This window comes from Falco peregrinus, chromosome 14 (genome assembly GCF_023634155.1).
Source record: "Falco peregrinus isolate bFalPer1 chromosome 14, bFalPer1.pri, whole genome shotgun sequence".
NCBI classification, from domain to species: domain Eukaryota; kingdom Metazoa; phylum Chordata; class Aves; order Falconiformes; family Falconidae; genus Falco; species Falco peregrinus.
The window spans coordinates 7,985,988-7,999,690 of NC_073734.1; the positions used below are offsets into that span (position 1 = coordinate 7,985,988).

General features: G+C 41.5%; 1 protein-coding gene across 3 annotated transcripts in view; it reads right to left on the reverse strand.

Moving 5' to 3' along the window:
- The window catches only part of GAN (gigaxonin), a 42,059-nt gene that overhangs the window by 24,025 nt on the left and 4,331 nt on the right, over positions 1–13,703 (reverse strand). For 2 of the 3 annotated variants that reach the window (XR_008749771.1, XM_055818514.1), the window contains exons 2-6: positions 3,896–4,010; positions 2,678–3,028; positions 1,995–2,212; positions 973–1,094; positions 397–509 (exon numbers count right to left, since the gene is read on the reverse strand). Coding sequence is in view for 2 of the 3 variants with exons in the window: in XM_055818514.1 (XP_055674489.1) it covers positions 397–509; positions 973–1,094; positions 1,995–2,212; positions 2,678–3,028; positions 3,896–4,010 (919 nt within the window). In the remaining variant the exon portion in view is untranslated. Of the gene's footprint in view, positions 1–396; positions 510–972; positions 1,095–1,994; positions 2,213–2,677; positions 3,029–3,895; positions 4,011–13,703 lie in introns of those variants that run through there. The other variant, XM_055818515.1, reaches the window with a different exon arrangement.

The window sequence follows — 13,703 nt, forward strand, 5'->3', positions numbered from 1 at the left end:
TGTCTGTGCAAGCCGAGTTCTGTATGTTAGCCAGTCCTCTGTCCGTCTGCTCTGTACATTCTGATCCCTTTGTCCACTTAAGGACTCTCTTGTTTTAGAAGGCCAGTACATGCAGAACATTAAGCATACTATATGACTGATGCATTATGAAATTCCTGAAATTTTGCTGTTCATCTTTACAGCTAACTCTTCACTAACTGTTTAGTTTTTCCAGATCCGGCGGAAAGTATCGGACCAGAAGTGTAACAATGGGATATAAACAGCAGTCAGTCTGTAGCATGATTCTGAATATGCAAGGTGCAAGTGACTGGAGATTCAGAATAAAATTTTGCAGAAGAAAAGGAACATTTTGCCAAAGTAAAAACTTAAATCCCAACAGTTAGATAGAGATCTTGCCTCATTCATTGGTGGTAAGGAACTCCATGAATTGGTATCTGGATCATATTTCTCTCCAGAGCTTAGCGTTCCCTTGTTTTCATCCTGACCACCAAGCACAAATAAAAATCCTTCTGTAAAACAAATTGTAACATGATCTTAAAAACAGGACTCACACCTGTACACTGTGCAAGATAACGTGACTGATGAGCTGTATCCTGGAATTCGCTAAGAGATTCAGACCAGTCACAGGTCAAACTCTGGACTGGAGAAGGTAAAGCCCATACATAAATCTGGACTCAAGTCTACCCCTGCAGATACTCTTCAACATATTCAGTGATGCAGCAACTAGAGTTTACTTAAAACATGAAATACTCCTGGAGAGACAGACGTAGCAGATTCCCACAAGATGTTGCGGGAATAGTGATTTAAGACACTCAGATGACAGGGATTTTCACAGAATCAAGTAAAGTTTTGGGCAGACAAAGGGGAAGCATGAAATAACCCCAGTGCAGTCAATCTTAGCTGTATCTCAGATTTCGAGGCACTGGTAAGTTTTCGTAATATTGAATTTACAAATACAAAGTTCCCCTTTACCTGCTGACAATACTCCATGATTGATCCTTGGAATACTCATAGGAGCAAGTTCAATCCAGAGCTGTCTATTGGGATCATAAAGAGGACACATACACCGCATCACTGAGGTTGGTTTCCGTGATCTGAACGCAGGGTGGGAAGGGAACAAACAAAAACAGAAAGACAAGACAGAGTTTTACAAGTTCACTGTAAACAACCTGTGTCCGAAGCTTACTTGTTCACGTTTTAACATCTACTCATAATGCGTGGCACTTCCCTGGTAAGGTGAAGACCCCCAAACCAAACGTGTGTAAACTGAGTTTTGTACAGACTGGAGACATAAAAAGCAGATGCGCTTCATTCGTGCTGGATCTGCCTACGTTTTTTTTATGAAGGAACTTTGAACAAACTAAAAAGAACTGATAGACAGTAATGTTCAAGTAAAGCGATTCAAACACTGATGTGCAAAATGTTATTTGAGTATTTTGTTACTCTTCTATAAAGAGCAAATATCTAAGTGCTAAATTTATTTGAACAGGAAAAAACCCTTTAGCCCAAGGTGTACTCAAGACAGAAAGGGAAAATGGTGTGGAACAAGAATTTTCACCTGGCATCTCAGATGCACCAGTAATGAAATTTTTTTGGAACCACAGCTATTAAAAACAAAACAGTTAAAGCAGAGGTTTGTTATTTTTAACACTTAATAGAGATGCTTTTCAGAGCATTAGAAAAGTGTTTCTCCAACATTCTGGGCTTATTTTGAGTGACGTCTATAAGATAGTCAACACAATGAAGAAACATGTCCTACTCCAAGTCTAGTAGACATTGAATGTCAGAAACTCACCACAAAAATAGCTATTGCTGAATCATTCACAAAGTTATTTTAGTTGCCTGAACAACTTAAAAACAAACTCAAATGATAGAGTAATAAGCCCATTAGGCACACATACTCTCCCCGCGCTGTGTTTTGCAGACGTGCCATGAATGCCAGCCACTTGTATTTTTACCAGCTGTGACAACCTGCAATGCCACTTCATACTCACACTCGTTCTTCTCCACCAACAGTCACTATACACTCCGAGTAGCCCCGGGGCTTGAAGGAGGCCAGCATCGCCTCTCCCTGCTGGGGCGCCGTGAGGGGAATATTGTTGCATTCTTTGACGATCTCCCGTACCAGTGGTTCGCTCATCATCTGCTCACGTAAATACGCCGCATCTAAGCCGGAAACCCACACTGCTGACATGACATCCTTCATGTGAACCTACAGAAAGAGATAAATTGTAGAAAATCCCCCAAACTTTACAGAACAGTGCTAAGCCACTTGTTACATACAGATGCGTCTATAATTACCAATAACTTTAAAGAGTTTTTGATATTCGGAAGTAATACCAAAATCTACCACACAGTGTTATTAAGAAAATGCATCAAGTCTTCAAAGTTTCACTACAAACATGATACTTGCTTTCTCTCCAAAACAACAAGATTATATCATCAAATGCCAAAAAAGTATTTTCTTAATGCTTATTAAATAATAAAGGCAGAAGATGATACATCATCAACACAGCTGTCACCCTTTCACTGCAATCCCACTGGCTGCATTTCAGCTAAAATTCAACTAACTCTAAGTGCAAGATTAGCCCTGAAAGAAATGTTATCTACTTCCCACTAATTAGAACAAATACTGATTCGGGCCACGTTCAAAATACAAACATTTGGACGTCCTGACCTTTCTCGAGTCTGAATCATGAGAAATCCATCTAATCACCGCTTCAAAGACATATCTTTCGTTTCCAACATTGAGCTTTTCCATCGACAGCACTTCTTTCAGTTTTTGAGGAGTCAGTTCCAAGAATTCCTCTGTGCTGCTGACATCTCGAAAGTGAGTTTCCAGATACTCTGAGGCAAGGTAGTGAACATGATGCAAACAATAGTGCAGTGCAAAGTCCCGAATACCAATACAGTTCTCAGCAGCTATGCAACCTTCTAAAAACTCACAGCAGAGAGTTTTTAAGTCTGTAAGCAGCAGGAGATCAGCTGCCTGTACCACATCTTGGATAGTTTCTTCATTTAGCCTGATCTGCAAGAATTAATTTAGAAGTTATAGCTACTATCACTCATTTGTTTCATGACATGTCCGCATTCATTACACTCATTCCCAGTGGCTGAAAAATGGAGTATTAATGTCAGTGTAAAAATTACAAGAAACTGATACAACTACTACACGTTTATGAATTAACACATGGCTGGAAAGGTATTTGACAGAAGGTGTATAAGCAGAGTTTTGCGTCCAAAGTAACCATAAAATTGCTCCAATCTAACCATGGAACCGAAAATGAATTTTGCTGCAATAAATAAATTTTTAAAATGCATGTCCAGAAGAGAATTTCAAGCCACATCTGCCTTTTCTTTTTCCGCTGAAAGTTAAACCCATTCAGCAATCTCACCGTGGCTCCAAATAAAACCACAACAACTTTAATTCCTGCTAAAGCTACTGGCAGGCAGAGAGATCTGAAGGGCATGCTGTCAGCAACAAGAGGCAGAGAGGTGGGCACGAGGGCCAGGAAGGGAGGATGCCTGGTGGACTGTAATGTTCAGCGACAGGGTCTCAATCTCTACTATCAGACCAGCTCTCTTTTACAGCTGTCAAAGGCCGCATGTTTTAAAGTAGGTTACTGAAGGTAGCCACAAATTTTAATACAAGTGTTTGACTCTTTTTAGAGTCCTCCCTCACTGCATGAGAAGAGCAGAGCCAACCCCTGCAGCATCTATTGCCTCTACTTCACATGCACAGCCCCACTGCGATATACTGCTTTGTGGAAGTTTTATCGAACGCTCTAAACCTCAACAGGCTTATCTTTCAAGACAGCAGTGTTAAAACCCAAGTTATTTTGCCAAATAGTTCAATTTCCTTCTAGTGTGTTGTTTTTTTTTTTTAATACCGTACCTGCCCACTGAAGATGTAATCTAGTATCTCTTTCATGATATCAACAGATATCCCTTCAAGTTCAATCTTGTACGTCGAGCCATCATCCTTTGGAGGATTATAATTCAATTTTGTTCTAAGAAGAAAAGAAAAGAAAAAAAAAACCTCACAATCCGGGCATTGCATGCTCTCAGTTTTCTGAAGAAACAAATGCTAGCTATGGATCACTTGAGCTCTAACAGAGATATTAAAACCTTATAATATGATGTGAAAATTGTCTCTCAAATTAGCATGAAAGGGATGAGTGTATGGTCTCTAATATTGCTTGTCACATTTCCAAACTGCACATGTTAGCCTTGCAAACTACCCACAGCATCAAAGGGCTAAAGTAATTTTTTCACAGCTCGTTCATCACAAACATTCAAAAACTTCGCACAGAACTTCAAACAGAACAGCAGCTCTGCTGACAGATGAAACACAAGACCCTGCTTTGAAAAAGGTGGGAAAAAAAAAAAACCTTCAAACAAAGAATAATTTACCAAGAAAAAAATAATTACAGGGAGCAGATGTGATCGGAATATATACTGGCAGCACAAATATTTGGATTGCGTTACCATTTTGTGCAGTTTATGATGTTATCAGCCCAATGCTATTCCTGGCTGGAACCAAACTGTGTACTCACAGTTGTAGGAAACAGCCCATGTGCTGCTCAGCTGAGCTTTAAATATTCATCTACATCATCAGCAGACACTTCGCTTATGAGCAACTTCTTTAAATATACCAGGAACAGTTTGATGTGCCTTTCAACAGAATGGAGGGGGGCTGGGGGAAAAGATGAGGAAACAATAATAACAACAACAATACAGCAGGCAGCTTTGCTTTCCGTCATCTGTTACTGCAAACCCTTTTTCCAGGAAAGACAACTTCAAGTGTCCAAAAGGGAGCAGGTTTGTTTTTCCCCATGCTTCAGGCAATGAAGAATACATTATATAAAGACCAGAAAACTTGTTTCGCTACCTCTATGTATATATAGGTATCTACATCTGTATCACAGCACATTCAAATAAAAGCCTTAAAACTCTTTTAATTTTCATTTGAATATATTCTTAGATAGAATTAGTTTCTTCATGTGAAAAGCTGCAGCTTTGCTAAGCTGAGAGTGTCGTTTGTCGCAGTCTTCCACTATCCACACTCGTACCAAGGAAACACATCAACAGGGCTTAGCCGAGGGCAGCTTCTGCTTCACTTACTCGGAATAATTTAGTTTCTCACAAAATAAGATAGAACTCACATCAAATAAAAATAGCCCTTTACAGGCTATGATTTTAACTGTGAGTGAGGACGGCAATTTTAGCCCCGAAGTTAACCATATTGGTGGTCCTGTTTTGACATCACTTTTCTGCACTGCAAGAGACCCGCCGCCTGCGGGCGGAACACCCTGGGAGGGGATGCTGCCCTGATGCACACACACGACTGCACGAGGGCTGAAGCTAAGCTGGTTCACTCTGTTTGTACAGCACCTGGCACAAGGGACAATGCAAATAACGACGACGATATAATACAGATTAGGAAACTGTTTATTTCCTAACACTTGGAAGATTAGAAAAATTAAGCCTGTTCTATAAACAGCCTCAGTGAGTTCCGATCAAGAGCATGCTGCAAGAGCCGACACTGATGTGCAATGCGTCAGCTGAAAACTTCTAAACCGAATATACATCTCTGGCAACACCGTACAGTGTGTATCTCAACTCAGGCCATCCCTGCCCGTGTGGAATGTGCACTCTTCACACCTTCAAGCTCCGAATGAAAGAGCGTACAGATCCAGAGTAACACACATTTTCAACTAACACAGTGCCAAGGCTTCTTTACACACATTTTCACATCTATCCAAACTACCTCAACTTTCACGATGCCAACCATGCTCAGGTTTTGGGTTTCTTGGTTTGTAATGGAAGCTTCATCTTGTTCCCTGGGATGAAACTGTTTGCTTTTAATTTAACATAAAATGTATCAAGGTTTACAGTGTCTGGCTTTCTTCACCACAAAAGAGAGACAGTCAGATGGTATCTCGATCTCACACGTATCGGGTACCTTTGAGTAGCTGGTATGGTCAAATACCTCGTCGTATCTACACCGAACCTGGGTAGTCCAACACGTTGTGGGGATTAAAACAGATGCAAGGCATACAATAAACACTACATGCCAGCACTCATGGGGAAATTAGGAAAAGAGCTAGTGCTGTTTATCACTCACTTTCATCTTAGCATCACCTGTACACACCCAAGCTAAATCACCTCATTGCGTGGACTTTACACTGACGCCTCCTGGTAACAAGAAAGTGTTGTTCAGAGTTTTGGGGTCTTATCAGGCTAGATCCTCTAATTACTGTGTACTTTTCCAGGTATCAACAGCTGTTAACCTGAAAAGAAACAAGCCAGCCACTGATGCAAGGCAAAACCACAAACTGCAAGTAGAAAAATAACCCTGAGAACAAATTGATTGATTTCAAAGTTATAGATACTCACATGTAGGTCAACATTCACCTTAGGCAAATGCATCCCTGTTCAGACTAAGCTCTGTTCCCATCATCTGTCCTGAGAAGCAATAGTTACCCATCTGTCACACCAATTTGTTAGTTAATAGACTACTAGGTTTTTTATTTTGGTATGAAGATTTATGAGCTGCAACACAAGAACCATTCCTAAACAGCAGCTAGAGGCACTCCTTGGCACTCAAGCCAGGTTCTGCAGGACAGCTACTGGCTGTTGGGAAGAAGGGAGGAAAGAAAATGATGCAAGGTCATAACCAGGTATGGGGCTCAAAAAGTTTAAGATAGAAAATTGTAAGTCTAATGTGGAAAGAAAGCTGAAGGAGGAGAAAAAAGTAGGAGGTATGTCAGCAGAGCACAAAGAGCCATGCCTCCTCTTGCATCACCCAGCATCAGCTGTTACCTGCACCCACACCTCACGAGGAAACCGAGGTCTGGGCATCCTTGTCATAACACATGCAATAGACAGAACAAGAAAGCTTCAAAACACATTTATTCCCAATTTAGAAAGACAGAGCCGAGAGCATGTAGTGAAACATTTAACCCTGGGCCTCCACCAAATTTCACTTTACAAAAACAGTTTCTAGCTACGCTTCAGCAGAGATTTTCCAATCTGTCAGTACCCCAGGACAGAGGATGCCTTCTTTCCACCATGCTCTTCCCCATGGTGATTTACTCAGCCCATGATTTGTGCATCCGAAAGCTGGGAATGGCCATCAGCAATCCAAGGTGCCGAGATGTGCCCAGCTGCAGGTCGGCTGCTAACACATGCATCTCGGAGCTTCCTACACTGGACAACATTTCTAATTACTTTAAAAGCACTCTAAGCTGCCAAACCACAGCAGAAAAGGCTGCCTCAGTCTTCCTTAATTCAGATGAAAGACCACAACATCAAGAGTTAGAAGGAAATAAAGCCCTCGGTGCCAACCAGAAAACCCATTAGCTGGGAGCAGAGCACAGCTGAGATGCATACAGAGCTGGGGGAAACAAAACAAGGCAACTTCTTCATCTTGTTTTCTTAAGTAATTTAATTTTGAGCAGCTTGACTCCACATATGTTTTAAAACAATGTCTTCCATTTTTTAATTAAGCAGATCATCACTGTAAGTTGAAGATACTTCCAGTAACATAAACCGTGTTCTATAAATGCGTAACATCTACCCCAACCTCTCGTCCCTGGTCAGGTGAACTGCTTGGCACACACTACACCTTGAGCAAGTGGCCTAAGAACAACTGGGTTTACCTAGTGTTTTGATGTTGTGTGTCTGCGTGACAAATTTGGAATCTGCTCTTCCACATCACTTAAGGAATACAATCCTAGTGAGTCATCTCAAATGACACTACATAAGGCAGAATGAGGAAAAAAATTCCAATACCTCTTCTGTATATGTAAGCAACAATATAGGCAACATAAATCACTGAAATGAAAACAAAGGCTTCAGAAGAAATGTTGGTATTGCTAGGGTCACAATTCACATCTAAAGGCATAATCCAGATTCAATTAATTAAAAAAAAAAAAACAAACCCAAGAAAAACAACAACAAAAAACATTCAACAGCTAAATTTAGGACTGTCCATGGCTCTTTTAAATTAAGATGGATCTTGGAAGTTACACCTCATTTTAAAAGAGCAAAACAAAGAAAAACACAGTCATACTTCCAACCTTACAGCCAGGTCCACGTGGGAGCAGTTGTGGACAGTTTAGATGCAGGAGAAGCACACTGAGAAAGGGTCTGTGTGTCTGAAAACTTGTTTTTCCTATCTTTTACAGTTGACAGTTTACAGGAAGGGTAATAATAATAATTTTAAAACACCGAGCCAAACAGAAAAACAAACAAAATGAAAATCAAAACAAAGAATTCAGCCACCACGGATAACACTCCTTTCCCTGAGTCAGACATAATTCTATGGGAATGTTTTTATCTTTAAAACGTCTGCCTTGATTGTAAACTGTTATGAAAAGGTAACTGATGTGTTTCTACAGTACTGACACTAGTTATAAAGGGAACAACAGTATAAACTCTTGGAATGCTTTAATCCTTAGGGCACTGGTATACTGGTACCTGAACAGGTAAAGAGAACATCTGCCTGCAAAGCCTGTGCCTTTGTAAGTGGGAATGCTCTGGACCACATCTACCTCGAGCAGGTTTATGATATTTACAGTGAACAACAATCAAAAACTCTGGGAAACAAAAGACAGACGTTTTGGTTTTGATGCTTTGCAACACTAAACTTACCTGCTCTCACGTCACCACACTGCAAACAACACAGCTTGCTGACCTACTTACACAGCTGTAGCAGGGTGTCAGGAACCAAACTGTAGGAGGCAGAGGGAAACAGCTGCCTTTTTGAAAGGACCCGTCTTTCCAAATTACTGACTTTGCTCCAGATTAACCATAAGGGCTAGTCTACACAAGCTCTGCCAATATTGCCACACTAGCAAACCTTAGTATTTAGAGAGCAAAGCCATCCTTCCAAACCAAAGAGTAATAAAATGGGGTTTTGACGATGTATCTTTTACCTGCGCTAGTGCTTTAAAATGAAGTTCTACCTCCAACAACTGTTTCCAGCAAAGACATGCACCAAACCAAAAACAGGGTCACAAGGATGACTCGGTCCCAAAAATGACAAGTGAGTGCTTTGAGATTTTGCATCAGTAAGGAGAAAACTTTAAAACTCTGCTTTTGATGCACAGATCAGGTCAATTTAGTCTCCTCCTGACCCGGCCTTCCTTATGTAGGTTTGAGTCTTTCAAGTACAAGCTTTCCATGTAATAACTATTTGAAGTCCTACTCAGAGCTGACCATTTGAATGGTGAAGTTTTTTCATTTGTCTGCCTTTGCCCCTGCAATGTTTTCTCCCATGAATACTGGTCTTTCTGCATGCAAAAAATCCTTAATAATCACATTATTAAACAGGTCAGACACAAAACCATGATGCAGCAGTTCACTCCACCCACTACCATCCTCCAAAAAGATATTTTACAACCAAATCAGAAGGCTTTCTTTGAGGTCGCACCCTGGCCCTTAGCACCACACATAAAAGACAGTCTTCACCACACCCTGCAAAGGGTGCCAGCTCTCAGAGGATTTTGGCTTTGCCTCTCGTTTGTCTCTCTTCTTAAGATGATCTGTAACTGCAACTTCAGGTCCCAAGGCAAAGTAGTCCACCTAACAGCTCAGCACAAAAACCTGCAAAAGTTGCTTTGCTTGGTTGAAGAGTAACAACAATTAGGAATAAACTGTCCAACTGTTTAAGCTGAAAAAATTAAGTCAGGCAAAAACGTAGCGCTTACCCCCTCCCCTCGCCCCCCCCCGCCAAGAAAGAGAACAACACAATTCCTTCCGAGCAGCACAGGGGACACGTACAGGGCTCACGGGCTTCCCTCAATGAACAGCTTGTTTACCCTGAAAATCTGAAGTTACTCCAACTACACTGAGCTCATCCAGAGCTAGACTGTAATCTAAATTGGAAATCTACCCTCAACCAGAACATCTTGCCTAAACACGAGCGCTAGCCCCAAGCAGACAGAACGCGCACTTGACACAGTCCCCAGGAACGGACCCGCAGCGCTCCTCAGCAGCAGTAAGTACTGGCCATTTCATTTGACTTTGGGGGTTTTTTTAGCCAGCTCGGAAAACAACAAAGCAACTGCACCAGCTGAGCTTACCAACAAGTCAAACACGAGCAATGCAGATGAGCTGGCTGCTGGGCACGGACAGCTCGTGCCATGCACCTCGTACGCGGCGTAAAGCGCAGCCTGGCCCCACCAGTGCGTGTAGCTGAGCAGACCTGGCCCAGCCGTCACACACGTTCAGCTCCTTTCACATGAGGCACAGACCTATTATGTACCTTCCTGCATCAGAAATACCTGCCACTGCGTTTAGAAAGGTGGTTTGGGGCTTTTTTCTTCTTCTTTCTTTGTTTTTAAAAGCTGGGGAAAAAACATATCTAATCTCTGGTCCTCTGCGGGCTGCAGGCTAACTCAGATGGAACACTTATCAAAGCATCTCATTAAGTAACTAAATCTGTATCATATTTACACCATTTGTGTGCTACATGACATTCAAGTTCACTCACTACATAGATGATTCATGAGATTTCCAGTCCACATCAGCTGAAAACTTAGCCTTCTCCTACACAGCAGTGTTAAGACCTATTAGGTAGCAGTTTGGAACTAGGACTTCCTCAGAAATGCAAAGGAAGACATTTGTGGAACACAGTTTTAAACTAAAAAATGAATTGTATTTTACTCAAAAATACATCTTCTTTCAAAGTAACTCTGCTTTTAAATTTGTTAAAAATGCTTTTTTAGAAGGAACAAGTACAGTACCATACCCATGCTGTTTACCTTACCATTAAACATATTTAAGAAATGCAATGCTCTGTAGCTTGTCTCTAATGAGCCAAACATTCCTGTGATTTACTAAAATCATTATTTGGAAACCACCAATGAACATGCTAAGAAAACTTTGTTTAATCAGGTTTTTATACCTCACCTATCATTATAGCACATGGGAGAAATAAGCTGAGTCAGGGAAAGATTTTCATAACCACCGATCAGTATGAAGTCAAATGGACAAAATTACAAGTGTATGAGTAGTGTCGCGGGACAGCTGGAAGATGGGACAAATGTTGTGTTTCTTTGGGAATCCAAACAAGAGAGGCACCAGAACTCTAGACACACTGGGAGTTGGAAATTGGAGATCTGAAAGACAACGACACTGCCAAGAGGAAAAAGAAACCAGGAGCGTGGATTTCACCAGCACAAGAAGGAAGAGCCAAGAGTGTGCAGCTCAGAGCACTAACCACGTCCATAAACAATAACAAGAGCTGTACTAGGCAGCTTAAAGTCATTCAGGAGATGTAAACCAACGTGCCTGAAGACATAAGCCAGCTGCTTTAACTATGTGGTATTAAGAATGTATTTCCTTGATAGGCAACAAGTGATTTCAGACCTGTCCACAAACAGTGATTTTGTTCTTGTTGTCGTTTTCTTGGAAATAATTAAGCAGTGGCATAGATACAATACAGCGGACAAACGAGAGGCTGAAGGCTCCCCTATGTATAGGTAACACTGCACTGATACTCAGTACCAGGACACAGGGAAAGCTTTGTACAATGTAAGAAAGAAGAGGTCTGGACAGAGAGTGAAGGAACAAATTCTTCAAATCTTTTCATGTTTGTCAGCCTACAGGAGGAGGAAGCTACTTTTGTAACAGCAGTTGAGACCAATGGAAACAAAACAGGTTCAAAGAAAAAAACAACCAACAAACCACCAGAAACCAAAACACCAATCAAGAAGTCCAGACTCATCAACTCAGATCTTTCTCCAGACACGATGAGCATCTTCATGCCTTCAGAGCAGCCCTGCTCCTGCCACAAAATACATTTTAAAGAGTGCACAAAAAATTATTAAAAGTTCTTTTAATAATACATGTTTTGCCAAACAAGGCAATTAACACAGGTGTAAAGGCAACCTACAGAGTATAAATTACCCAGACATCCCAAGCAGCTCCATCCTGCCACACCTCCTCCCACCCCGACCTGCCCCTTACATCAGGCATGCAGACGAACTGCACGTCCTCAGATACAAAGAAAGGACAAGAAATTTCATCTCAAGCTCTCCTGCATAAACAAGATGCCCTGATTTCCAGTTCTCCCCTTGCCTGACATGTAGGAGCAGCCCAACTGTATTTTCTCACTATTTTGAGCTGGGTAAGAGCCTTATTGCTTCCTCCCTTCAGGCCATCTTTAGGGGCTTGTTGGAGCAGGAATACAATTAACAACTCCCCATTCAAGCCTGCTATAGTGATTTTTAAAGCCCTTTCTAAACCATAAGCTTTCCACCTACCTTTATCACTGTTGCCCCTCAACTATTTATCCAAATATAACACGCATTTAGGCACTTGTCCTGAGTTATGCCAGGTAGAGAGTTTCTGGGCAAGGTAACTATCTTGATTTATTCCTTCTCAAAGTTACAGAGAGTTTACAACTCAGTCATCACTAAACACCACAGGTGACAATCTTGGTTTTTAAAAAATGAAACTAAACCAAAACAAAACTATGTCTACTTTAAAAAAACCCTTTAATTGGAAAAGCTTCAGCAGTCTGGAAGAGAGTTCTGGCCTGATTTGTTCCTGACTTCCTACTGCCAGGGCAGCCTGCAAAGTTCCCAGGAGACTGCCAGCAACAAACTTCTCATAAGAAACCTCGAAGACAATACGACTTTAGAGCCCTCCTGGATACAGCAGTTACCACAACAGTGCCCTGCACGCCCAGCGGAGAGGGAACAAGCCCTGGCACAAACACAGCGCTATTTGGCTAAACCAGAACTTGAGAGCACAGGATCCTGACAAGCAAATACCTCCCAGCTTCAGCAGTGGTTTGTATTCGTGACTTCAGTACTAGTCCCAAACAGAAAAAAAAGTTTTAAAACACTACAGGCTCTCTATAAATGCCAATAAAAACCAAACAGGTATCAGGAAATAAACTGCACAAGCTACTGGCACACCTCGGCTTCCACCTTGCCTCGCTCTACGTTACTTATTGCCTATCAAGTGTTACAACCACCGCCAAGCCGCACCTTTTCAGCGCGCTGCAGAACGGGTGTCCCGTCCCGCTTTTCACACCAGCGGTCAGGGATGCTCACCGACAGACGAAGACCATGCCTCAGCAGACTGCCTTCTCACAGGTTCAAGACAACTCAAAACACTTCCAAGTGCCAGGACGCAGAGGAAAGGACGGGAGTTCGGCGATGGGGGACACGTCCCACCACACCACGGAAGCCTATTTCAGCACTGAGCATTTTGCGGCTGTGTAAGAGTCTTACAAGACCTGCAGTGTTTCAGGGGTATTGGCAGGTTGAACAGCACAAGTGAGAAGATGCAAATGCTGTTCAAGGTTATTTCTCACCAAAATCCGTTTACAAGAAGTACAGCTACTTACAAGTAAATTGAAAATAATGTGAACTTAATTTTACATCTTATTTTTGTTTAGCTTTATTATGCTCACCTGGAAAAAGATGAAAATATGGTTACTAGTCTGTTACCAAGTTAGAAAAGCGTTGGGGAAGGGTACAGAATACATACACCCATCTGTAATCTGTTCACGCAGATGCATGAAAACCAAAGACAAAACTTGCTGAGTTAACAAAAAAGTCTAAATTTAGTTTCTAGTACAGCAGTACAATTCCTGCATAACAACATCAAGTTAATCTAAGAATCTGAGCTTAAATTAAATATCCTCTTCGTTAAGGTAGCTCCCGCATGCTCCCTACGAT